Source organism: Mobula hypostoma, chromosome 4 (assembly GCF_963921235.1).
Source record: "Mobula hypostoma chromosome 4, sMobHyp1.1, whole genome shotgun sequence".
Lineage (NCBI taxonomy): Eukaryota > Metazoa > Chordata > Chondrichthyes > Myliobatiformes > Myliobatidae > Mobula > Mobula hypostoma.
In genome coordinates, this window is record NC_086100.1 from 71637066 (window position 1) to 71662669 (window position 25604).

Below are 25604 nucleotides of genomic sequence, written 5' to 3' on the forward strand. Positions count from 1 at the left end.
AAGAATCAAAGGAGAAGGAAAGAAAATAATACTGGGTATGTGAAAGACAGACAACGTGAAAGACAAATTGGAGAAGCAAATAACTGCAATACCTGAAAGTCTGACAGGGAAAAAGAAACAACACTGGAAAAGCTCAACATATCAGTAGAGAGAAAAACAAGGTAGATGAAAGATGAATGTCAGGCTGATGCCCTCCTTCATCTAAATTAGATGACCTACTCATCCCTTCTCTATCTGCCACGCACTTCCTCAATCCAACTGTCACTTGCCAGCTCTTGCTCTGGCCCTTGACATTGCACAGGAAGATGCCACAAGTAGTCGAGTGGGTGCTGGTAGAAGGAGAAAAGTAAACTGATGAGTCAAGGAGGGAATGACGCCTTTGGAAAACTTTGGGGTGAAGAGGGCAAAGTGCGGCTGGAGAGACAAGGGAGAATTTAGATACAACGCACACAAACTGCTGGAGGAAATCAACAGGTCTGTTGTACATTCAGATATGGCCCAACTGGGGGGGGGGGTGGAGGGGAGGGAGGGAGAGAGAGAGAGAGAGAGAGAGAGAGAGAGAGAGAGAGAGAGAGAGAGAGAGAGAGAGAGAGAGAGAGAGAGAGAGAGAGAGAGAGAGAGAGAGAGAGAGAGAGAGACTGACTGACTGACTGACTGAAGTGGGTTGATAGTTCGCAGACTTTAATGTGAACAGGGTTTTAAGGTAAAGGAAAACAATAAATGCTTGGACAAATAGGGCCGCTTACTAAAACACTCCAATGGAAAACTAGATGCCAACACTGCAGCTTAAAGGAATACCTAAATATAAAATGAAAACGGCTGATTTCAGGGTCAGTCGACTCAATATCCACTTTCTCAGGCAAGGCCGAATGCAAGCAGACAGCGTAACATTGCTGTGCTTTGCTCGTCTCAATAAGCACTACAATGAAAAGAAGGGAGATAAATGCTGCCAAAATCATATAATAATTAGCTGACCCGTACATATTCAGGAGGACATTTGCTGGATCTGCTGGCAGCTGAGTCTGTGGATGTGACCCGGCTCCTTCCCTAGTTGCAGCTCCTGAGGTGCCCCACAGAGCTGTGCCCACTGGAAGTCCTGGATAAGCAACTTGTCCAAGAATGTTCTTCAGGACCATATCCTCCCAATCCACGAGGTACTGGACCTTACCATGTACCCAGCGAGATGCCAGGAACCACTGCACACAATAGACCAGGGAACCATCTACCGAGCAGGGAGGAGGAGGTGGGGTGACGGGCCAGGGGAGAGATAGTAACTGACTTGAGCTGGGAATCATGGAACACTGGGCAGATCTTCATTGGTGCTGGTAGACGTAATCTATACAAGACTTTTTCCACTACAGATGGTCCCATGTAGTGCAGAGATGATTTGTGACTCCCAACTTTCAGGGGAAGATCCCTTGATACCAGCCAGACCTCTTCTCCTGGCTTGAAAGGTCTCACCTGTCGATGTTGCTGATCAGCCTGCCGGGCATGTTGTTTCAGGACGTGCAGCAGAGAAGCCCGGCTTGTCTCCAGGTGCATTTGTAGCACTGGATCAGCTGTTCAGCAGCAGGAACTCCTGCATCACTCTCCTGATCAGGGAAGGACAGCATTTGGAATCCTTTCAGGCATTCAAAGGGAACATACCAGCGGACTATGACTGGAGGTTATTGTGGGTGATCTCTTCCCAAACCAATTAGGAACTCCAGGACATGGGGTTGGAAGAGGCAAGACTGCCTCCAGCTCTTGATTCACTCTCTCAGTCTGGCCATTGGATCAGGGGTGAAAACCAGATGAGAGGTTGGCCATGGCTCCTACAAGAGAGCAGAATGCCTCCCAAAAGTGGGAAGTGAACCGTGGTTCACGATCAGACACCATGTCCTGAGGGAAGCTGTGGAGCCTGAACACATGTTGAAACATGAGTGTGGCAGTCTGAAGAGCTGGTGGCAGTTTAGGGAGGGCAATGAAGTGGGCAGCCTTGGAGAATCAATCCACAACAACCAAAATGGTAGTGTTGCCAATAGATAGGGGAAGACCAGAGATGAAATCCATAGAAAGGTGAACTGAACAGTTGCTGTGAAGGATGATACCTGGTCCTCCAGATGAGACTTGGCTTGCTGGCATGATCTTATCTGCCTCATTGCTTCAGTAATTTCACCCAGAACAGACTCAATTGCCTGAAGCTTGTCCCCTACCTGACCAATAACTCTCAGGGTCAAGGTCAGCTGCTCTATCGCTGCTGGGTCGGTCTTTGTGTGGTTGAGACTTGCTGTTGTACATTCAGATATGGCCCAAGTATGGAGAGACACTGAAGTGGGTTGATAGTTCACCGGCTTCAATATGAACAGGGTTTTAAGAGAAAGGAAAACAAAAACACCAGGCCAAACAGGGACATTAATAAAATTCTCAAACAGAAAAATAGATGCCAGCACTGGAGATGAAAGCAATATCTGAATATAAAATGAATAACGCTAGTCTTCAGCATCAGTCCACTCGACGGTTCATTTTCTCAGGCAAGTCCGAATGCAAGCAGGCAGTGTAACGTTGCTGTGCTTTGCTCAAATCTCGACAATCACTATAATGAAATGGAGGGAGTTAAATACCACCGTAATGAAATAATACTTAGCTGGTGCTTGCATATTCACAAGCGTGATTGCTGAATCTGCTGCACAGCTGAATCTGTGGTTGTGAAGAGATCAGGCTGTATCAATGGAAGGAAAGGAACAGTAGAAGTTTCAGGCCAAGAACCTTCATCAGGAAAGTATTCCTGGTGATGACATCACATTCAATGTGACAAAATTTGCCCAGGATAATTCTTTGAATGTGAAGACTAGTGGGGAAACAGTTGAGAACTGGTAGTACTATGTTTGTTCTGGGTGAGAGGAGAGAGAATAACAGCAAAACTACAGATACAAGAACAATAGGTGTTATTGAAGCTCAGTGAGAAAGCGCAATGTGTATTTAGTACTTTATTTCTTCTCATGCTAGAGTTCAGTTAGTCACCTTTGCAACACAAGCTTCGATGGTGCTCAACAGCAACTCGTTTGAGCTCAACAGCTTAATTTCCACCTTTAATATCTCTCTTTTACCGTTTCAAGGTGGATGGGGTTCTGTCGAAGATCCTGACCTGGAGCTACACTCAAATTTCAGTTCTTTGTAGCATTGCGACCCGCTGCCGGGCACTCATGACTGGCCGTTTTCTGATATCCCAAAGACACGGTCTAGACAATGAGCGCACTTTTGGGGTTCCAAGGTTCTGTGGCACTGGGGATGAGCCAGTTCTACGCTGGTGCCACCAGCTGAAGTATCGCAGGAGAAAATGGAACAGCAGATCGGCTGCTGGGGGCTCCGTGCTCGCGTGCTCTCACTTCTCTAGTTGGTGGGGGATAGTTTGTTGCCAAATCTCGAGTCTATAACTCAGAAAAAACAGTGACACAACAGACATCCAACACCCAAATTAACAAGTTATTTGCCTTTGTTGGTCTCCCCTCTCGCTGTAAAAAGGGGACACCTCACTATCCCTTTATTAGGGAGAAAGAGAGCCTCAGGTATGTTGAATAGTCGGCTGAACTGTTAGTTTTTGTTGTACTGTAGATCATAGTCTCTCTTTGGGGCTTTGCTATTGCTTGCTTGGTGAGTGGATTTGTAATTAATTTAGATCACTTTGTAGAGATCTGTTTTCACTTTGACATGAAAGAGTCTTTTTCTGTTGATCAGTGTCAAAAAAAAAGGTCAAATTAAATCCACTGCGATTCAATGTTGTAAAATAATAACACATGAAAACTTCCCAGGAGGTTGACGACTTTTTATAGGCACGGTGTATTTACTTGTTTGAAGAATTTGCTGTGTTGTGTTGGTGTGACATCCAACAAAAACATCAGCATTCAACAATTATAAAGAATAATGAATTAAATATTATTGATTGAAGTACCGGTATGGAATAAATGTGTTTAAAAACATAATAATCAGCATGTTGTTACAAGGTAAACAGCATAATAAAAAGTGGTTTAAAGTGTCTATAGTGCAGTGCAGGACTGAGATAATAGATGGAGGGAGGTGGTCTAGAGTTGCTGATTTGATTAACTGCCTAGCAGAAGGAACTTTTACGTTTATGTGCAAACAACAGGAATTCTGCAGATGCTGGAAATTCAAGCAACATACATCAAAGTTGCTGGTGAACGCAGCAGGCCAAGCAGCATCTATAGGAAGAGGTGCAGTCGACGTTTCAGGCCGAGACACTTCGTCAGGACGAAGGGTCTCGGCCTGAAACGTCGACTGCACCTCTTCCTATAGATGCTGCTTGGCCTGCTGCGTTCACCAGCAACTTTGATGTATGTTGCTTTACGTTTATGTGAAGTTTTTGTTTCAATAGCCCTATAGTGCTTTCCAGAAGGGATATTTTTTTTCTTTGTTCTGGACACAGTGATGGTAGACTGCAGCCAATGACATTCTCTGCTGACCTGACAGTTTGTTGTAGTTTTCATATATTTTGAGACAATGCTGCACCGAACCAGACAGTAATGGCTGATGCGAGGATGCTCTCTCTCCTGACAGTGTAGAATTGCACCAGTACGATCTGGGGAAGATGGAATTTGACCAACGACTGGAGGAAATACATCCTCTGCTGAACCTTTTTTGTTAATGAAGGAGTTATGCTTCTCCCACATGAGGTGCTACAAAATAATGATGTCCAGGAACCCGAAATGTAGAAACAGTGCTAACTGTAGAGATACTGAACCATATTGGTTTAATGAAAAATTTATAGTCTTATCTTTACTGAGAGTTAACTTTATAAATCTTCAATAATTAACAGAATGTAAGCACAATTCAAAAGGAAAACGAAAATTAAACATAAACGATACACAATTCTACCAAGAATAAAAAAATTAGAAGAAAAATAAACTCATTTTAGTGTAAGGTGATAAAGGTGGTCTCAGTGCTCCTAAACTGGAGTGATTCAGCTTGCTCCAGTTGGATCAAGACCGAAGAGCTAAAGAGAAGTAGTTGCTCTTGAACCTGGTGGTGTGGAACTCCAAGTTTCTGGACCTCCTGCACAATGGCAGCTACAAGAAGATGGCATGTCAGATGGTGGGGATCTCTGATAATGGATGTCGCCTTCTTGAGGCAGCACCTCCTGTAGATAGTACCAATGATGGGAAAGCATTTGCACATAATCATTGTATATTTAATGTTCCAATAATATTTAAATAACCTTGTGTGTGTATGTGTATGTATATATATATATATATAATTTGATTAAGCATTCTTTTTCATTTAAATAATTAGTTATAGTTTACTGTAAAAATACTAAAATTGCATGCGCCATGATTCTACATGATATGTAGAGAGTAATCTCAAAGCCAGACCTGATTTCCTGGACTCCCGTATTTTCTTTGAATTAGCTTAATGATTTGAAACTACTAGACATTATATTGGCAACAAGGGATTTTGAAAATGAACCCTACATGGCTACTGACATATTAAAGCGGTGCAAAATGTTCGAACTAAAATAAAATGCTGTGATGAATGGCAAGTAAAAAAGGCACCCCAGCACGGGGAGAGACTCACGGTTTAAAACAGAAGCAGCCTGTACATGTTTTTCAGAAGGGAAGATATGACCAAGCTTTTTTTTAAAGAAAAGCCAGAAAATGGAAGTATTGGGGATCCATAAAGAAGTGAGTACTGGGTGATCATAATCATTTTAAGAAATGCCTGGCTACGTTGAAAAGATTGACAAGTTTGATTATACAACGAGTAATTGGCTCATGTATACTGAGCTATTTGAACAATATTTTGAAGCAAATGAAATAACCAGTAAGAAGGGAGTGCCTATTTTGCAAAGTGTATTAGGTTTAAAGGCATATAGTTTGCTTTGAAGTTTGAAAGCTCCAAACAAACCTGCATAAGAACATGAGGAACAGGAGCAGGAGCAGGCCATCTGGCCTGTCGAGCCTGCTCCACCATTCAATATCACAGCTGATCTGACCATGGACTCATCTCTGCCTACCTGCCTTTCCCCCATAACCCTTAATTCCACTATTATGCAAAAATCTATACAACTTTGTCTTAAATATATTTACAGAGGTAGCCTCCACTGCTTCATTGGGCAGAGAATTCCACAGATTCACCACTCTTTTAAGAGACACCTGGATAGGTACATGAAGCTTAGATAAATAGAGGGCTATGGGTAAGCCTAGGCAGTTCTAAGGTAAGGACATGTTCGGCACAGCTTTGTGGGCTGAAGGGCCTGTATTGTGCTGTAGGTTTTCTATGTTTCTATCTATCCCTTTCAGTTACTTATCAGGAATTTTATATCCAGGATCTGCCTGTATCAGCCAGACAACCCTGCCCGTCAAAGCTCTGCTGCACCAGTTATAACTCACATTATCCAGGTTCAGTGATACCCCTCTGCTCACTGATGTGCATTGGTTCATGAACAGCTCGCACTCAATTTTAAAATTCCTCTTTGTTACCAAACCCACCAGGGCCCATCATCCGGCCGAACGCTGTCTTCCCCTTCACCCGGCCGAACGCTGTCATCCTCTTCACCCAACCGAGCACTGCCTTCCCCTTCACCCGGCCGAACGCTGTCTTCCCCTTCACCCAGCCGAACGCTGTCTTCCCCCTCACCCGGCCGAACGCTGTCTTCCTCCTCACCCGGCCGGGCGCCGCCTTCCCCTTCACCCGGCCGGGCGCTGCCTTCCCCTTCACCTGGCCGAGTGCCGGTTCCCCTGGACCCGGATGAGCGCCGGCTTCCACTTCTCCCAGTTGAGTACTGGCTTCCCCGTACTCTGAATCGCCCATTGAATTCTTTGACACTCCGGCCGACGGTTCTGAAAAATGAACAGATCATGGATGTGGTGGGTCTGTTGTATTCATTGTTCTTGGAGTACAGTATAGACTTACGTTCATAAAAAACACATTTTAAATAGAAAAGTGCATCTTTGGTTGGCCCCAGGAGGCCGCTCTATTGGAACACGCTGCCACCTTCCCGGAAGTCACTTTGACTGCAGCTTTTCCAGCCTGTCTACTGCAGTCAGTGCTTGTCATGTGGCTGCTCTACTCTGGAGAAACCAAGCATAGACTAGGAGACTGCAAGAGCCATCTTCGGCTTCTATTTGCTTATCATTTTAATTCTCCTTCCCACTCTCACACTATTCTGTCCGTCCTCAGCCTCTACCATCATCATAGAGAGGAAGAATGTCAAATTGGAGGAACATCATCTCATATTCTGCTTATTGATAAGCAGATTATGGAATCTAGAACAATGATACAAGCGTTACATTTTCCTACCTCAGGTAACCACACTCCAGTGCTCTTCCCTCACACCCACTCACTTCTCCACCCAGTTTTCTTCTTGCATGGATCCCATTTCCAGATCCCTCCTCCCTCCCCTTCCCTCAACCAGTTGCATCTGCCCTTCACCCCTTCCCATCTGTTTCCACCTCCTACCTATCAGCCTCTGACCCTCCCTTTACTACCATATACCAGCAATCTTCCTCTTCCCGCTCAGTGTTGATACCTGATCTTGACCCAAGATATTGACTTTTACCATTTGCCTCCACATATGTGGTTTGATTTGCTGTTTTCTGACAGCATTCTGTTTGGATGTTTCAGATTCCAGTACTTGCAGTCTCTTTTGTCTTTTTAAGAGCTGATGAGAATATACCAGAAGCTCATTTTGAAGTGAACGAAGAACCAAGTGATGTATTATTATCTGGTTTATTTCAGACAGATTCTGTGAAGAGCGGTGTTCAGAAAACTGGAGGGTTAATTTCAGTCTTCCCAATATATAGTCAGGGCGGCACGGTAGCGCAGTAGTTAGCACAACGCTTTACTGTACAGTCGAATCGGATTCCTGGATAGTACGTTGCCTCCCAGGTGCCAGGGTCCAAGAGATCTCAGATTGAGTCCTCAGTATTCTTATGTGGGAGGATGAACTGCCAGAAATCGTGTACCAATGACATGGGCTGGACAAGGGACGAGATTCTGCAAAGGGAGTTCAGGGAGTTTGGTGCTACATTAAAGGGCAGGACCTCCAGGGTTGTGATCTCAGGATTGCTACCTGTGCCATAATCCAGTGAGGTTAGAACTAGCAAGATTATTCAGTTTAATACATGGCTTAAGGAGTTGGTGAAGGAGAGTGGGCATAAGATTTTTTGGATCATTGGTCTCTGTTCCAGGGAAGGTGGGACTTGTACAGAAGGGATGGTTTGCACCTGAACTGGAGGGGACTAATATCCTGGTGGGAAGGTTTGTTAATGCTGTATGGAAGGGTTTAAACTAGAGTTGCAGGAGAACCGGAGTGCCAGAATAGATTGTGCAGAGGTTGTGGAGGTAGATGTTGGTAAGACTGCTGATGAAGTTAGGAATGAAAACATTAAACATGGTGCAACAAAATTGAAAAGGGTGAACACAGGACTGACGTTATATCTGAAGCTGTGCAGTATACCAAATAAAGTAGATGAACTTGCAGCACAGGTATGATGTTGTAGGTATCAGTGAATCATGGCTGAAAGATTATAGCTGGGAACTCAATGTCCAATGACACACTTTATATCGAAAGGATAGACAGGAAGGCTGAGGAGGAGGCTTTGCTGTGTTGGTCAAAAAATGAAATCAAATCATTAGAAAGAGGTGGCATATGGTTGGAAGGTGTTAAGTCACTGTGAATAGAGCTAAGTGTAACACCCTGGATAAGATTTTTACTGCTATGCTGTCGGTATTTCATCTTAGCAGTTCTGTAAGAGCAGTCTGATCTGCTTTCAGCATGTTTAGATTTGAGCTAACGATAAGCGGTTATGTTGTTGAACTTAGGAATGTTGTGTCAGCCAATCTGGACGTGGAAATGGGAGAAGGTTCTAGAGAAAACTGGGTGGAGAAGTCTTTTGATGGTCACTGGTGTGGGTCAAGGTCTTTTTGGTGGAAGCTGGGAGAAGACAAGGTCCAGTTCTTTTTAATGTCATGATAAATGATATCTTTTGCAGACGATGCTGCAATCTAGAAAAGAGGAAGAAACATCAAGTATACGTTAAGGAAAGTACAAAAGGCTTTAAGGTCAGTTGAAACTGGGTTAATAGATGGGGTTTCAGGATTTCTGCTTCTAAGTCCAAATACATGATTTTTGGCTTTAGAAGAAAGATTCCTGATTGTGAATTGTGTCTATATGATTCTCCACTAGAAAAAGTCAAGGTATACAAGTTTTTAGGTGTCTGGTTTGATGAAAGACTTATTTGGAGGGTTCATATAGATAAAGCAATTGGAAAGTGTGAGAAAGTTTTAAAGGTTATGAGAAGTATTGCTGGATGCGACTGGGGAGCAGGGTGGGAAACTATGTACTTAATATATCTAGCTATGATTAGATCAGTTATAGATTATGGTTGTATTGTTTATGGTTCTGCTGCTACAGCAATGCTTGGAAAACTAGACATTGTGCAGTCCGAAGTTCTTAGACTCTATTGTGGAGCTTTTGGAACAACATCAGTCCCGGCGTTATGTGTGGAGATGGGAGAAGTGCCTCTTCATTTAAGACGAATTCAGCTGGGCCTGCAGTATTGGGTAAAACTAATGGATTCAATCACAGCTGTCCATCAAAGTGTCTTTTGCAGGGGAAGTCGGAGTGCCAAAGTAAAATTAAAAGATACCCATTTTTAGATTTGGTTAATAGCTGGGCTGTGAAATTGAAACTGGCAGAGGAAGACATAGTTGGCCAAATTTGCCTGCCACCTGTCCCTTTTTGGCTCTTTCCAGAACCAGAAGTAGACCTATTTCTCCCTTTTCAGCTTAAAGGAAGCAGTGCAATTTCATCAGTGTTGATCACAAATGAATATTTAAATAATAAATGGGGATCTTATCGGAAGATTTCTACTGATGGCTCAGTGGACCCAGAGAGCAGTAGGGCAGGATTTGGGATGTATGTGTCTCAACTTGGAGTTAAGATTGGTCACCGGGTTTCAGATGGTGTTTCTGTCTTTGCAACAGAATTATTAGCAATCCTCTGGGCCTTATGGTGGATAGAAGACTCTCGACCACGTAGGGTTATCATCTGTTCGGATTCTGCTGCTGCCTTAGAGTCTATAAAAGGGAATAAATCAAAAGCTCATCCTGACATAGTTATTGAGATTCTCTTAGAGTTGTTTAGAGTAGGGAAGATGGGTTGTGCAGTTAGATTTTCATGGATACCTGGGCATGCTGTGGTGGAGGGAAATTAAATTGTGGATGGCATTGCAAAGTCTTCCTTACAGAGCAGGCAAGTAGAAATTAAAGCTCCCCAAGGCAGAGCAGAATTGAAAAGTAGGATTTAAAAAGGTATAGAGAAGAAGTGGCAGGAGGATTGGAAAAAATGAATTAAGGGGCAGGCATTATTTTTCCAGTCACCCACTAGTTAAAAAGGTCTCAGACTGTTACCTTTTAAGTCATAGAGATATGGTGAAATTTACAAGACTTAGGTTGGGGCATTGTGGGCTAAACTATTATTTAAAGATAATAGGAAAACATCCTACTGGGTTATGTGACTGTGGTAGTCCAGAGAGAGTCCAGCATGTTTTGCTGAGCTGTAATCGATACAAAATTGAAAGAAGCATGCTGTTCAAGAGGCTATCTGGCTTAAATTTATTTTGGTTTTCTATTCAATCTTTGTTTGGCCATCAAGAGAATCAACATCTTATTGAAGAGTCTATCATTCAGTTTATACGCGAGACTAGGTTGTATTCGAGAAATTGAGTTCCTTGAAGTTCTATAATTAATTGTACATCCTGCGGAGGGCTGTGATACGCTTAGCTGCGTCTAAACAGCAGGAAATAGAAGAAGAAGAAGAAGAAGAAGAAGAAGACGACAAGAGGGATAATGTCTGAGGATGCTGTCCCTGTTGCACAAGTTGCTTTATGCAGATGAATGGCTTCAGGCAGGAAGGACCAATACTCTCGTGGGGGAGCCTGACTGTTCGAGCGACATTCGGAAGGTGGTGTGCACTTTCACGCTGACCGTGGGTCCAGAGTGTGAGTTAAAGACAACTTCAAGATGAGCTCCAACACATGTGAACATTTCGACTGGCATAACTGTAATGGACATTTTATTTTATATTTCTACTGTTTGATAATGTTGAAATTTGTAAATATATTTTCTTTACAATTGTATGCAGTGTGCAATCTGTAATTTCCTGCCAACTGCTAATTGCATGGGACAGTATTTACACAGTATTCACACAGATCGGGGTTCAGGTGGTTGAGACATCCCACATTCCCGGTTTTGGTGGGACCCAAGTCATACCGACCCGAGGTGCACGGAGTTTGAAAAAAAAGGTGATTTTCTCACCACTGAGTCCAGTGGTTGTCAGCGAGGGGCGAACAAGTCGTGTCTCTAGACATGCCCAGTGAAAAGGGGGTTCTTAAGGAAGTGCGAGTGTAAAAAGACCCTAATGTGAGTTGTAGAGAAAATCGAAACAGTTGTAACGATGTGGCTTAAAAATTACAATGGGAGATAGAAAATGCATGCCAAATTTTCAAAGGGAAGCAGGATACTACTGTGGCTGACAAGTGAAGTAAGAGCCAAAGTAAAAGCAAACGAGAGGACATACAAGGAAGTCAGAGCTAGTGGGAAGATAGAGGATTGGGGAGCTTTTAAAAACTTGCAGAAACAATTTAAGGTGGTCATTCAGAAGGAAAAGATTAAAGGGTAAAAGAAAGTTGAGGGTAGATATAGGACCAATAAAAAATGACACTGGAGATATTGTAATGAGAGACGCAGAGGTGGCAGAGAAACTGAATATGTACTTTGCACCAGTCTTCATGGTGGAAGATGTCTGCAGTATACTAGACATTCAAGAGTGTCAGGGAAGTGAAGCTTGTGCAGTGAGAATTACAACTGAGAAGGTGCTCAGGAAGCTTAATGGTCTGAGGGTGGATAAATCTCCTGGACCTGATGGAATGCACCCTTGGGTTCTGAAGGAAGTAGCTGTAGAGATTGCGGAGGCATTAACGAAGACCTTTCAAGAATCAATAAATTCTGGCATTGTACCGGATGACTGGAAAATTGCAAATGTTACATCACTACTCAAGAAGGGTGGGAGGCAGCAGAAAGGAAACTATAGATCTGTAAGCCTGACATCAGTGGTTGAGACTTTGTTGGAATCAGTTGTTAGAGATGAGATTACGGAGTACCTGGAGGCACATGACAAGAAAGGCCAAAGTCAGCATGGTTTCCTGAAAGGAAAATTCTGCCTGACTTATCTACTGCAACTCGTTGAAGAAATTACAAGCACGGTAATTCACAAGGAGATTGCAGGGAAATTACAAGGAGATGCAGTAGACGTGGTGAACTTGGATTTTCAGAAGGCCTTTGACAAGGTGCCGCAGATGATGCTGCTTTGCAAGATAAGAGCCCACGGAATTACAGGGAAGTTACTGGCATGGGTGGAGCATTGGCTGGTTGGCAAAAAACAGAGAGTGGGGAGAAAGGGATCCTATTCTGGCTGGCTGCCGGTTACAAGTGGAGATCCACAGGGGTCGGTGTTGGGACCATTGCTTTTTACTATGTATGTCAACGATTTGGACTATGGTATTAATAGATTTTTGGATAAATTTGCCGATGATACAAAGATAGGTGGAGGAGTGGGTAGATTGAGGAAACAGAGAGCCTGCAGAGAGGCTTAGATAGTTTAGGGGGATGGGCAAAGAAGTGGAAAATGAAATACAATGCTGGAAAGTGTATGGTCATGCACTTTGGTGGAAGAAATAAACAGGCAGTCTATTGTTTAGACGGGGAGAGAATTCAAAATGCAGAGAAGCAAAGGGACTTGGGAGTCCTTGTGCAAGATATGGTGTGTTGCCTCCCTAGTGCCAGGGTATGGGATGTCTCATCGGTTCCAGAGTATTCTGAGGAGAGAGGGCGAGCAGCCAGAAGTCTTGGTGCATGTTGGTACCAATGACATAGAAAGAAAAAGAGAGGAGGTCCTGAAGGAAGATTACTGGGAGCTAGGAGGAAAATTGAAAAGCCGGACCTCCAGAGTAATAATCTCAGGATTACTGCCTGAGCCACGTTCTAATGAAGGTAAGAATAGCAAAATTAAGCAGATGGATGTGTGGCTAAGTAACTGGTGCAGGGGGCAAGGCTTCAAAAAAACTTGGATCATTGGGATCTATTTTGGGGGAGATATGACTTATGCAAAAATGATGGGTTACACCTGAACTCAAAGGGTACTAATATCCTGGCGGGATTGTTTAATATAGCTGCTAGGGAAGGTTTAAACTAAGTTGGCAGGGGGAAGGAAACCAAGGTGTTAAGGTCGAGGAAGAGGAAAATAGAAATAAGTCAAAGATATTGTGCAGCAAAGATGGCAAGAAGGACAGGCAGGAGAATAGACAGGATAATTTGCTGTGCGATAGAAATATAGCAAAATTGGTAACAGATACTGATCTAAATGTATTGTACTTAAAGGCACACAGCATTAGAAATAAAGTGGATGATCTTGTTGTACAGCTGCAGGTTAAAAGATATGACATTGTGGCCATCACCAAGTCATGGCTAAATAATGGATGTGATTGCGAGCTGAATGTCCAAGGATACACAGTGTATAGGAAAGATAGGAAGGTAGGTAAAAGGGGTGGCGTGGCCCTGATGGTAAGCAACAATATCAAATCACTAGGAAGAAGGGTCATAGGATCAGAAGAGGTAGAATCCTTATGGGTCGAGTTAAGAAATGGCAAGGGTAAACAGACACTAATAGCAGCTATATACAGGCCTCCAAACAGCAGCCGGGATGTGGACTACAAGTTACAGCTGGAAATAGAAAAAGCGTGTCAAAAGGAAAATGTCAAGATAATTATGGGGGATTTTAATATGAAAGTGGATTGGGAAAGTGAGGAAGGTACTGGATCTCAGGAGAGGGAGTTTGTAGAATGCCTATGCGATGGCTTTTTGGAGCAGCTTGTCAATAAGCCCACCAGGGGATCGGCTGTTTTGGATTGGGTGCTGTGTAACGAACCTGAGGCAATTAGGGAGCTGGAAGTAATGGAACCCCTTGGAAGTAGTGATCATAATATGATTGAGTTCAGTTTCAAATTTGAAAAGGAGAAGCTGGTGTCAGGTGTATCAATATTTCAGTGGAACAAAGGAAATTACAGTGGTATGAGAGAGGAAATGGCCCAAGTCGATTGGAAAAGTAAGCTAGATGGAGGGACACTAGAGCAGGATTGGATGAAATTCCTACAAGAAATAAGTAAAGTGCAGGAAAAATATATTCCAAGAAAAAAGAAAATCACGAATGGAAAAATGGCACAAATGTGGCTAACAAGAGAAGTTAAGGCTAAAATAAAAGCAAATGAGACGGCGTGCAAAGAAGCAAAAATTAGTGGGAAAACTGAGGACTGGACAACTTTTAAAAACTAACAGAAGGAAACTAAGAAAGTCGTTAGGAAAGAAAAGGTGAATTATGAAAGGAAGTTGGCAATCAACATAAAAAAGGATACTAAGAGTTTTTTTAAATATATGAAGAGTAAAAGTTTGACATGGGTAGATATAGAACTGATTGAAAATGATGCGGAGAAATTATAATGGGTAACAAAGAGATGGCAGAAGGACTAAATGAGTATTTTGCATCAGTCTTCACAGTGGAAGACATGAGCAACATACCTGAAAGCCAGAGGTCTCAGGGAATAGAATTAGGTACAGTCAAGATTACTAGAGAGAAAGTGCTTGGGAAGCTAAATGGACTAAGAACAGATAAGTTTCCCGGACCGGATGAGGTGCACCCATGGGTTCTGAAGGAGGTGGTTTTGGAGAGTCTGAAGGCATTGGAAATGATCTTCCAGGAGGACTGGAAAGTTGCAAATGTAGTTCCACTGTTTAAGAAAGGCGGGAGGCAGCAGAAAGAAAATTACAGACCTATTAGTCTGACATTGGTAGTTGGAAAGTTACTGGAGTCGATCCTCAAGGACGAAGTTATGAAATACCTCGAGCTGCATGACAAGAAAGGCCCAAGCCAGCATGGTTTCATGAAGGGTAGATCCTGCCTCACCAGGCAACTGGAATTTTTTGAGGTAATCTCAAATAAGATTGACAAGGGAGAGGCTGTGGATGTTGTGTATTTGGATTTTCAAAAGGCCTTCGATAAAGTGCCGCATAAGAGTCTGCTGTCATGGTCCAGTCCGTGAAGTCCGCATTCCGGATCATGGTCTGGTCTGTGTACTCAGGACTCCGGGTCTTCCAGCTGTCCCTCCTTTGGTTGAGTTAAACATAGGCATCCGATTCCCATCTTGGGGCTCGGAATATAAGTGGCCTTGGGGTTGAGTGTGAGCTGCTGGTTTGCCTTGTCAAGATCCCTTGGGAGGAACCTGCCAGTGGAAGGCTGGAGTGGCCCCTTGTCATCTTTAGGTCCTGTTGGAGAACCATCGCTTCATGGAGCCTTACTGTCGGTAGTTGGAGCTGTCTTTGCAGTATGGATTCAGCTGTTTCCCGGGCCAGCTGAGTGGCTGCCAGCCACTCTGAGCTAGGTAGGGATCCGGCTGTTTCCGTAGCCAGCTGAGACTCGGAGCTACCCTGAAGCAGAGATGGAACTGTTGTCATTCTTTGGTGTTTCCCCCCCTTGTCCTTGCCTCCGTGGGGTAAGTCAGGCCGTTCTGCCGTTGCCCTGCGGGGGGACCTGTCTTGTCTTTGCCTCTGTTGGGTAAGTCCGGCCGTTCTGCTGTTACCCGACGGATGGTCCTGTCCCACCTTGGTGGAGGTAAAGTTGAGTCCCAACTTGTCTATAGATGAGTCCCGGCTCTATGTCTATGTACTGTCCAGTCTCATGTTAGTGTCGAGTTAAAGATGAGTCCTGGCTTTTCGAAGGGTAAGTCCCAGCTCTCTGTTGGTGTACAGTTCCCAGTCTGTCTCTGAGCTCCAGCCTCTGAGTTATCAGCCTTCGCATTTCAAGACCCAAGACCCCAGCCTGCGAGCCTCAAGACCCAAGACCCCAGCCTCAAGCCCCAAGCCTCTAAACCACAGCCATGTCCTGTCCTATAGTCATGTCGTGTCCTTGCCTGGTTCTGGGGCCTAAGCCCGAGGAAAGACCCAGGTTCTTGGTCCTTGTCCAGTCTCTGGTTCGGAGCCCAAGCGCAGGCTCCTAGTTCATAGTTCCTTGTCCGGGTTCCCTGTTGTGTCCATGTCCTAGTCCAAGTCTGCATTCTTGTCCCTGCTCCTTGTCTGAATCCTGTCACGTCCCTACTCTAGTCAAGTTCTGTTCCTTGTACTTCAGTGTCTGGGTCTTGCATTTGGGTCTGTTCCCAACGCCCTCATTGTGACAACTGCTTAATAAGATGAGAGCCCATGGAATTACAGGAAGGATATTGGCATGTGTGGAGCATTGGCTGATAAGCAGAAAGCAAAGGGTGGGAATAAAGGGATCCTATTCTGATAGGTTGTGTGAGGGGATCCTGGAGTGCCCCTATTAACTGTTTGAAGAGAGACAGGGAGAGACATTCATCATTGATGGTTTGTTTGAAAAGGAGAGAGAGACGAAGATTAACAGTGGACTGTCACTTTAAGGCATTGGAAGTGACTTTTGATTTCTACTGAGTTTGGAGTTGGAGACAGCCCTGAGCAGCTCGTAAGTTGCCATGGTGACCAAAGGCGGTGTTATTTAATGGACACTCGATGTTATGATTTTCAGCAGGTTGTTGATGTTACTTCCAAGGACTTGTTGCCTGCTTGTACTCCTTTACAGACAAAGGAAGGAGGGACTCTTTGAATGACAGGTGATGCTCAGTCTGGTGAAATAAATGGGAGGTCAGATGATACAGACCTCAGGACACATGATCTGGACACTGAATGAACATTGTTGTGCCCGCAGAGAAAGTGGGTTTTGGAGGATCGATCAGGCGGATCGATCCAAATTGCTATTCTATCGGTGAAGAAGGGGTTGACTGGTGGGGAGTTGTCTATGTGTCCACACTCACCTGGGTGATAGCTCCACCACAGAAGACCAGTCCCCCTGGTTAAAGTAACAGTCAGTGACTTGTAAAGGATTTCGGAGGACGACGAGAAGATCGACGGCATCGGCTCACCTGAAGACTCAACTCACTCACTCTCTCTCTCTCTCCATCACCACTCAACTCAATACCACCAACTGAACTGAACTGAACTTTACTCAACATCGTAAGACTGTATCTTTTTACCCCTAGACTTAAAGAAGCTTGGCTTCTTCATACATATATATTCCATACTTACTTTTATATATAATCATTGCTAACCTGTGTGATTTATTTACTTTGACATTACTGTATTGCATAGTTACTAATAAATATTAGTAGCTTATAGCAATACGAGACTCCAAAGTGTTTTTCATCTCTGCTGCTTCTTTATCCCCATCACGGGGTACGTGACAGTGCCAGTTACTAGTGGTGTTCCACAGGGGTCGGTGTTGGGACGCTTCTTTTTCAATATATATCGATGATTTCGATTATGGATTAAATGGTTTTGTGGCTGAGTTTGTGGATGACACCAAGATAGGTGGAGGAGCAGGAAGTCTTGAAGAAACAGAAAGGTTGCAGAGAGACTTGGTCAGTTTAGGAGAGTGGACAAAGAAATGGCAGGTGAGACACAATGTTAAGAAATGCACGGTTGTACATTTTGGAAGAAGAAATAATCAGGCAGATTATTATTTAGATGGGGAGAAAATTCAAAAATTGTAAGTGCAAAGGAACTTGGGGGTCATCGTGCATGATACCCTAAAGGTTAACTATCAGGTTGGATCGGCAGTAAGGAAAGCGAATGCTATGTTGGCATTCATTTCAAGAGGAATAGTGTATCAGAGTAAGGAGGTGTTGATGAGGCTCTATGGGGCACTGGTGAGACCACATTTGGAGTATTGTCTGCAGGTTTGGACTCCCTATTTTATAAAGGATATACTGACATTGGAGAGGGTTCACAGAAGATTCATGAGAATGCTTCCAGGAATGAAAGGGTTACTGTATGATACACGTCTGGCAGCTCTTGGGCTGTATTCCCTGGAGGTCAGGAGAATGAGGGGGGATCTCAAAGAAACATTCCGAATGTTAGAAGGCCTGAACAGATTAGATATGGCAAAGTTATTTCCCATGGTAGGGGATTCTAGGACAAGCGGGTACGACTTCAGGATTGAAGGACGTCCTTTTAGAACTGAGATGTGGAGAAATTACTTCAGTCGGATGGTGGTAAATCTCTACAATTTGTTGCCATGAACAGATGTGGAGGCCAAGTCATTGGGTGTACTTAAGGCAGAGGTAGATAGGTTCTTGATGGGGCAGGGCATCAAAGGGTACGGGGTGAAAGCAGGGGAGTGGGATGACTGGAAGAATTGGATCAGCCCATGATTGAATGCTGAAGCAGACTCGATGGGCAAAATGGCCTACTTCTGCTCCTATATCTTATGGTCTTAATCTTATGTTGGGACACCCCAGTGTACTGAAAGAGGTGGCTAAAGAGATCGTGGGGACATTAATGACAATCTTTCAAGAATCACGGAATTCTTGAATGGTTCGGAAAACTGGAAAATTGCAAATGTTGTTCCACTCTTCAAGAACAGAGGGAGGCAAAAGAAAGGAAACTATAGGACAGTTAGTCTGGCCTCAGTGGTTGGGAAGATGTTGGTGTCGATTATTAAGGATGAGGTCTCAGATTAACTCTCACACATGAAAAATTAGGCCACAGTCAGCATGGTTTCCTGAAGTGAAAATCTTGCCAGTTGGAATTATTTGAAGAAATAACAAGCAGGATAGAGAAAGGAGAATTGTTTGATGTGTACTTGGAATTTCAGAAAGCCTTTGACATTGCAACACGTGAGGCTGCTTAACAAGCTACAAACTCATGGTATTACAGGAATGATTCTAGCATGGATAAAGCAGTGATTGATTGGCAGGGGGCAAAGAGTGGGAATGAAGGGAGCCTTTTCTGGCTGGTTGCTGGTGGCTATTGGTATTTAACAGGGGTCTGTGTTGGGACCGATTTTTTAACATTATATGTCAAAAGAACTGAGGTGCAAAGGGAATTGGGAGTCCTTGTGCAAGATACCCTGAAGGTTAATTTGCAGGTTGAGTCCGTGGTGAGGAAGGCAAATGCAATTTTGCATTCATTTCAAGTGGACTAAAACATGAAAGCAAGGATGTAATGTTGAGACTTTATAAAACACTGGTGAGGCATCACTTGGAGTATTATGAGCAGTTTTGGACCACTTAACTTTGAAAGGATGAGCTGAAACTGGACAGGGTTCAAAGAAGGTTCACAAAGATAATTACAGGATTGAATGGCTTGTCATATGAAGAGTGTTCAATGGCTTTGAGCCTATATTCTCTGGAATTCAGAAGAATGAGGGATGACCTAATTGAAACGTTTCAAGTGGTGAAACACCTTAATAGAGTAGAAATGGAGAGGATGTCTCCTCTGGTGGGAGAGTTGAAGACCGGAGGACACAGCCTCAAAATAGAGGGGTACCCTTTTAGAATGGAGATGAGGAGGAATTTCTTTAATCAGGGAGTAGTGAACCTATGAAATTCATTAGCATCAAAGTACCTTGGGAAAATCAGCACCTCAGGGCTTGAAAACATCAAGAGGCCCCAAAATTATTTAATATTTAGCATCATGCAGATGTTTCTGTAAGAATATATTATGCATCACAAGGTGCATGAACTAAGAAAATTCTATTATCTTCATTTTGACAACACTATTCGTCTGTCACCAGCATCACAAATATGATGCATCAATAAAATGGAAACTAGCACTACTGTACAAAGTAAGGACAACATTACCTAATTGTGTGCTCACATAAGTAGTAAAAAAGAACAAGGGAAATGAACACTGTCCAATTAACACAGAAGATCCTGCAGATGCTGGAAATCCAGAACAACACACAAAATGATGGTGGAACTCAGGACAGGCAGCATCTATGGAGGGGAATAAACAGTCTTGGCCCGAATTGTTTATTCCCATCCACAGATGCAGCCTGACCTCCTGAATTCCTCCCGTATTCTGTATGATGATCTATCCAATCAATCAATAAAAAAGTTAGATTTTTTTAGGCTTATCCTGAAGTGGAGGACTCATGGTTCATCAAAATGCATGAAAAAGCAAGAAAAAAATGATGTTACAATACTATAAGCAACAAAATTTATAAACCCATTGCATGGTATTATGTAAGTCATTGATAAATTTATTACCAGTGAATTCTACAAATCATCATACCTGTTTCGGGGTTTGTATCGTTCAGTCTGTACATAAGCATGTAAGCAGTTTTGGAGCTGGAAAATATTAAATAATTTGGATTTTAAAAAAGAGAGCATACAATATGTCTTCTACCAATATGGATCAATATGTACATTGTTCCTACCAGCTTTTATAATTCCCCAGTTTTTGGCCCTTCTTTCTGGTTTGTAGGTCAATTTAAATACATTTAAAAATTTCTACTTCACTAAACAAGTTATCACATTATGAATATATCAAATGGACAATATGAAACTGCAAGTCCTTTGAGTGATTTCTTTCAAGTATAGTGTTGTTTCAGAAGTAATGTAACAATACTTGTTAACTCTAAAATTTCTTGCACAATAAATTATGCATTAAATAAATTTGGTCATTACCATGGATCGATATCGTTTTCCTTAATGAAATGTCATGACGAATAAATATTCATTGACAACATGCAAAAAAAAATCAAAATGTTATTGTCTGTCAGGAAGTTATATGACACAAATTCAAATCTAAAAGCACTAACACAATGAAAGTAATGATTATTCAGAAATAATCAACAATAAATTCAGTGAAATAATGGCCGATATCAGTTCAGAGGAAGCTTATCTGAGTGTTTTTCTCAATTCTATACATTCGTTATTAGAGGGAAAGACATAAAAATGACCGTTTTTTATATTTCTCCCTCCAAGCTGGGCACTCTTTCAATGTCGAGCTATATAATTATTTTTACATAATTTCTGGGTCTAATTGGGGGAACCCTCCACCTCACAGCATTGTAGGAACAGGAACACTTAGAGTGCAGAGATGAAACGGGTGACTCAGCACTCTCTCAGGGACAATGAAAATGTCATTCTATGAATGAATAAAGATAAAGCCACTGTCTGGTAGCTCACATGATCAGTCTGATGTGTTTAATGTTAATCCTGTCATATTATAAATGTTTACATTTGATCTCCAAAACAAGCTGGCATGGAATTATCGAGAGCTAAGTAAATAAAGTTCCAACTCAGCTCCTACAGTGATCTCGTACTATATGAATGGGATGATTGACCTCCAATAACATAATCATCTCCTTTTGTGTAATGTACGATGCTGCTTTAGAAAACTTTTCATTTGGTTCTTAATTTTTACCTTTTTAACATCTTTATCATTAAAATTGTACCAGTCACCAGAGTCTGATTTGATTTCAGCATAGTAGTGGCCACTTCCATAGCCTCCTATGTGGTGCCAAATTGCAAACAATTCATATCTTTTCTCCTAAAGCAGAGAAATGCAACAGAAAGGTATCATTAATTTCACTTTTCTTTGCACTGGTCACACTTTTGCATTTACACCTCTGACAAATTGATCAAACTGAGTTAATTTTGATGCTATCAAGCAGACAAGACATATTCAACATTTTCTGGTCAAACAAGTGAATTCTTTACCACAATACAGGGCATGGCCAAAATCTGTAAGCATTTTGGAAAATAGGCCAGTTTTCTGAGAGCACTGGTCAAAATTCTGCTAAAAGGTGAAACTGAATACAGAAAATGCTGTGAATACTCAGCAGCTCAGGCAGCATCTGAAGAAAGAGAAAGAGAGTCAATGTTTCAGATCAAGATATTTTATTGACTTGAAATATTAAACCTGTTTCTATTCCCACAGCTGTTTCCTAACCTGTTAAATATTTTCAGTCTTTTCAATAATTATTTCAGATTTGTGGCAATTTGTTTTTGGATTTTTGCTGAAGGATTCTCTGCATTATTTGCCTGTGTGAGATCATGAAAGAAAGAAAGAAGGCCAGTGAGGGTAGAACAGGATGATTTGGCAGATAAATGTGTGGCTGAGAAGCTGGTGCATGGGGCAGGACTTCAGGTTCTTGGATCATTGGGATCTCTTCTGGAGGAGGTATGACCAGTTCAAAAGTGACCTGAACCCAAGAGGGACCAATATTCTTGTGGGCAGGTTTGTTAGAGCTGTTGGGGAGGGTTTAAACTAAATTTGCAAAGGGGAAGGAACGGATGGTAAAAAAGTGAAGATAAGCATGTGGTCTGATGGTCAGGTAGGGCAGGCAGGAGATGGGATTTGTTGCAGCCAACAGGCTGTGTATGAAAACTTTAGGGATGCAGAATCATAAAGGATAGCAAACACGGTACTCAAGATGTTGTATCTAAATGCACATAGTACAAAGTGGATGACCTTGTTCTACTGTTACAGATTACCAGGTACGATGTTGTAGCCATCACTGAATCGTGGATGAACGATGGTTGTAGTTGAGAGCTGAATGTACAGCCTGGATGGATTCCATTGACCTGGTGACAGTGGGAGAAATGATCAATTGTAGCAGGAACTGTGAGCGGTTTATTAAAGAAAAGGTAGAAGAGGACTTGCTCATGTTCAATGTTTGCTGTTTCCTTACCTCTTGTCCTGTTGAATCTTGCTGTGAGTGACCTAAAGGAGAGAAGGAATTAAGCACATCAGAAGAGTTTTTGATATTCCTTCGTGGACTGTCATATTTCTTGCAGCAGGTGCTCGAGCCCACCAGTCATGCTGATGCTTTAGGCCCGCAGCTTCCAACATACCTTGAGGGGTCTCAGGATTTCCTCCTGTCATGTCCACAGAATGATCCTGCTTCACTTCTTGTGCCTCAGCAGGTGTTTCTTCGTCTTTTACAACATCCACATTATTCACCTGTGTGAGAGCATGAAAGAAAGACAGCAGGATATTAATTTTTCAATATTTAGACAGAATCCCTTAACAGGAATGTCCTGCTCACTCACAATTTATCTCAGGGAAGTTCAGTTGCCTGTGTGCAGTGCTCCAGGATTATGATATATTCCATGTTCCAATGCACTCGGTACATTGTTTACTCTGACCAACACTTGGTTCCAGACACAGAGCAATAATTGCCCAATATTCTACTATATCAGTCGGTTGTTTTGTGCAGTCTCTAAGTTGTTGGAAATTTTGTCATGTTATCTTAAAAGTATATCATTGGCTTTCAGGTAGTTATGTCATCATAATCTGTGGTGTTGATGTTCAGTGTGGAATGCATCACTGATTTATTTCCTGCATGGAGATTGAACAGTTCTGAGGGAAGCCAGGAGAAACCTCATCTTAGACATTAAGTGGGCAATGACTAGATTCACACAAGAAATTCAGGAACAGCTGACCAATAATGCACCTTGGCATATGAGGCTGGTCATCAAACAACCAGCCACCATCATGCCTACAGCCAGACACACCAGTAATCACATTGTTAAGTTCACCATGATAGGACAGTGGTGGGGTTCATTACCAACAATGAGACGGCCTATGAAGAGGAGGGAGGGGAACTCAAGGCCTGGTGCCGAGCAAACAGCCTGTTCCAGACGGTCAACAAGACAAAGGAGATGGTCATCAGCTTCAGGAGAACTCACACAACTCTTCACATTGGCGGCACTGCAGCAAAAACTGCGAGCAGTTTTAAATGCATGGGAGAACATGTCTCACACAATCTCTCATGGTCCCAAAACACATGCTACACAATGAAAGCTAACCAATGCCTCTACTTTCTGAGGAGGTTGAAGAGAGCAGGACTATGCAGATCTCTACTCACGTCGTTCTACAGATGTGCAGTGGAGAGCATCCTAACATGCTGCAACAGTGCAGGGTGTGGAAACCACACTGCATCAGACGGGAAGGCTCCACAGCGGGTAGCCAAAGCTGCCCACCACATCAACAGCCTTATAGATTACGCAAGGAAAAACCGTGTTGACTGAACCAGTGATGCATCCCTCCCTGACACTCTAGACATCTTTTATGCACACTTGGTGGAATGCAATCCAATGCCAGCCACAAAAGCTGCCCACTTTCCAGGAGAGCAGCCAGTATCTGTAACAACAACAGGCAGGAGTAGGAGTCTGTACAGGCAAACCACGTAAGATGGCAGGGTCAGACAACATTCCAGGCCGAGTACTCAGAGAGTGTGCACACCACCTCACTGACACCTTCATGGATATCTTCAACAATTCACTCATCCAGGCTGCAGCCCCCATATGCTTTAAATCCACCACCATCATACCCGGACCAAAGTACTCTCCATGTCAGAACTAAGCAACTACTGACCAGTGGCACTGACGCCAATAATCATGAAGCGCTTTGAAAAGCTGATATTGGCACATATCAAAACTCCACTCCTATTAGACACTCACCACGATGCTCATTAACAGAAGTGCTCCACAACCAATGCCAGAACATCTGTCCTGACACATCGAGAAAACACGGACACGTATGTCAGAATTCATTTTCCGGATTCCAGTTCAGCATTCAATTCTATGAGCCCACCGATGTTGGTGAACAAATTCCTACTCTTTGGTCTATAAATATCACTGTGAAGCAGGGTGTGGGACTTCCTAACCAACAGACCTCAGCTAGTTAGGATGCAGAACACTTCTTCCTTCCAATTATCCTCAACACGAGTCCCACCCAAGACAATGCACTGAGCCCATTGCTGTACACTAAATCAAAAGAACTCGTACACTGAAGAATTCCTCTGAGAACTATTAGGAATGAATACAGTTTTATAATACTGTAGTAGAATTGATATTTGTTCTGTGTTTCATTTAAACACATAATTTGTTACTGTTTTAAATAATAGTTTATCTTCCTGATACTTTTTTAACTATTGCCATGGAATTTCAGCTGATTATGGCAACCATTAAATGGGCCAAAATATACCGGTCCTGATGCGTCCCAATGAATGGAATCAAAGGTCCAGTAACCTTGGCCACTGATTAAGACCACTCATGCTGTCTGCGTCAAATTTGCAAACACTCTGCATGGGATTACTTTGGGCACTCTGGTTTGCTTCCACTTCCCAAGGACATGGTGGCTAGCTTAATTGGCTTCTGTAAATTACCCTGTGGGTAAATGGTTTTTGGGAGATTCAGTGCTGTAGGTTGGTGGTCGGGGTTCGTGTGTGTGTACAAGAACATAAGAGACATTCGAAATGCTAGCAGATTTTCTCTAGTTTGTTCTTCAACTGACAGAACCTTTCTGTGAGAAAACATCCCAAAAGTATTTCAGAAGCTGGGAAAGGAGAGGGTAATATTCCTCAGAGCTGTGGACTGAGTGAGAAAGAATACTTCATTTCACAGGGCGGTTGAAGGAGAAAGAGTGCATGGCCAATATCAAGAGCAAAAGTATGCAAAGATGTTCAATGGACCCAGCCTGGATGGATTTCCATGACTTGGTGACTGTGCAAGGAAGGGTCAGTTGTAGCAGGAATTGTGAGTGGTTTAATAAAGAAAAGGTGGAAGAGCACTTCTTCATGTTAAATAAATGCTGCTTCCTTACCCCTTGTCCTGTGGAAACATGCTGTGACCTAAAGGAGAGAATCAGCCACCATCATCCTGAACCAAAGAAATCTATACCTGCAGAACTAA

At 42.9% G+C, this 25604-nt stretch overlaps 1 protein-coding gene across 8 annotated transcripts in view; it reads right to left on the bottom strand.

Annotated features, from left to right (window-relative positions):
• Window positions 1-727: 727 nt before the first annotated feature.
• LOC134345384 (uncharacterized) overlaps window positions 728-25604 on the bottom strand; it is a 61232-nt gene continuing 36355 nt past the window's right edge. For 6 of the 8 annotated variants that reach the window (XM_063045958.1, XM_063045960.1, XM_063045952.1 and 3 more), the window contains 8 exons: window positions 22761-22869; window positions 22598-22629; window positions 22401-22490; window positions 21328-21453; window positions 20586-20605; window positions 20191-20246; window positions 6483-6833; window positions 728-3410 (listed from right to left, as the gene is read on the bottom strand). In XM_063045958.1, coding sequence (XP_062902028.1) covers window positions 3373-3410; window positions 6483-6833; window positions 20191-20246; window positions 20586-20605; window positions 21328-21453; window positions 22401-22490; window positions 22598-22629; window positions 22761-22869 — 822 coding nt within the window. In that variant the 3' untranslated portion in view covers window positions 728-3372. Of the gene's footprint in view, window positions 3411-4310; window positions 6834-20190; window positions 20247-20585; window positions 20606-21327; window positions 21454-22400; window positions 22491-22597; window positions 22630-22760; window positions 22870-25604 lie in introns of those variants that run through there. The other 2 variants (XM_063045957.1, XM_063045956.1) reach the window with 2 other exon arrangements.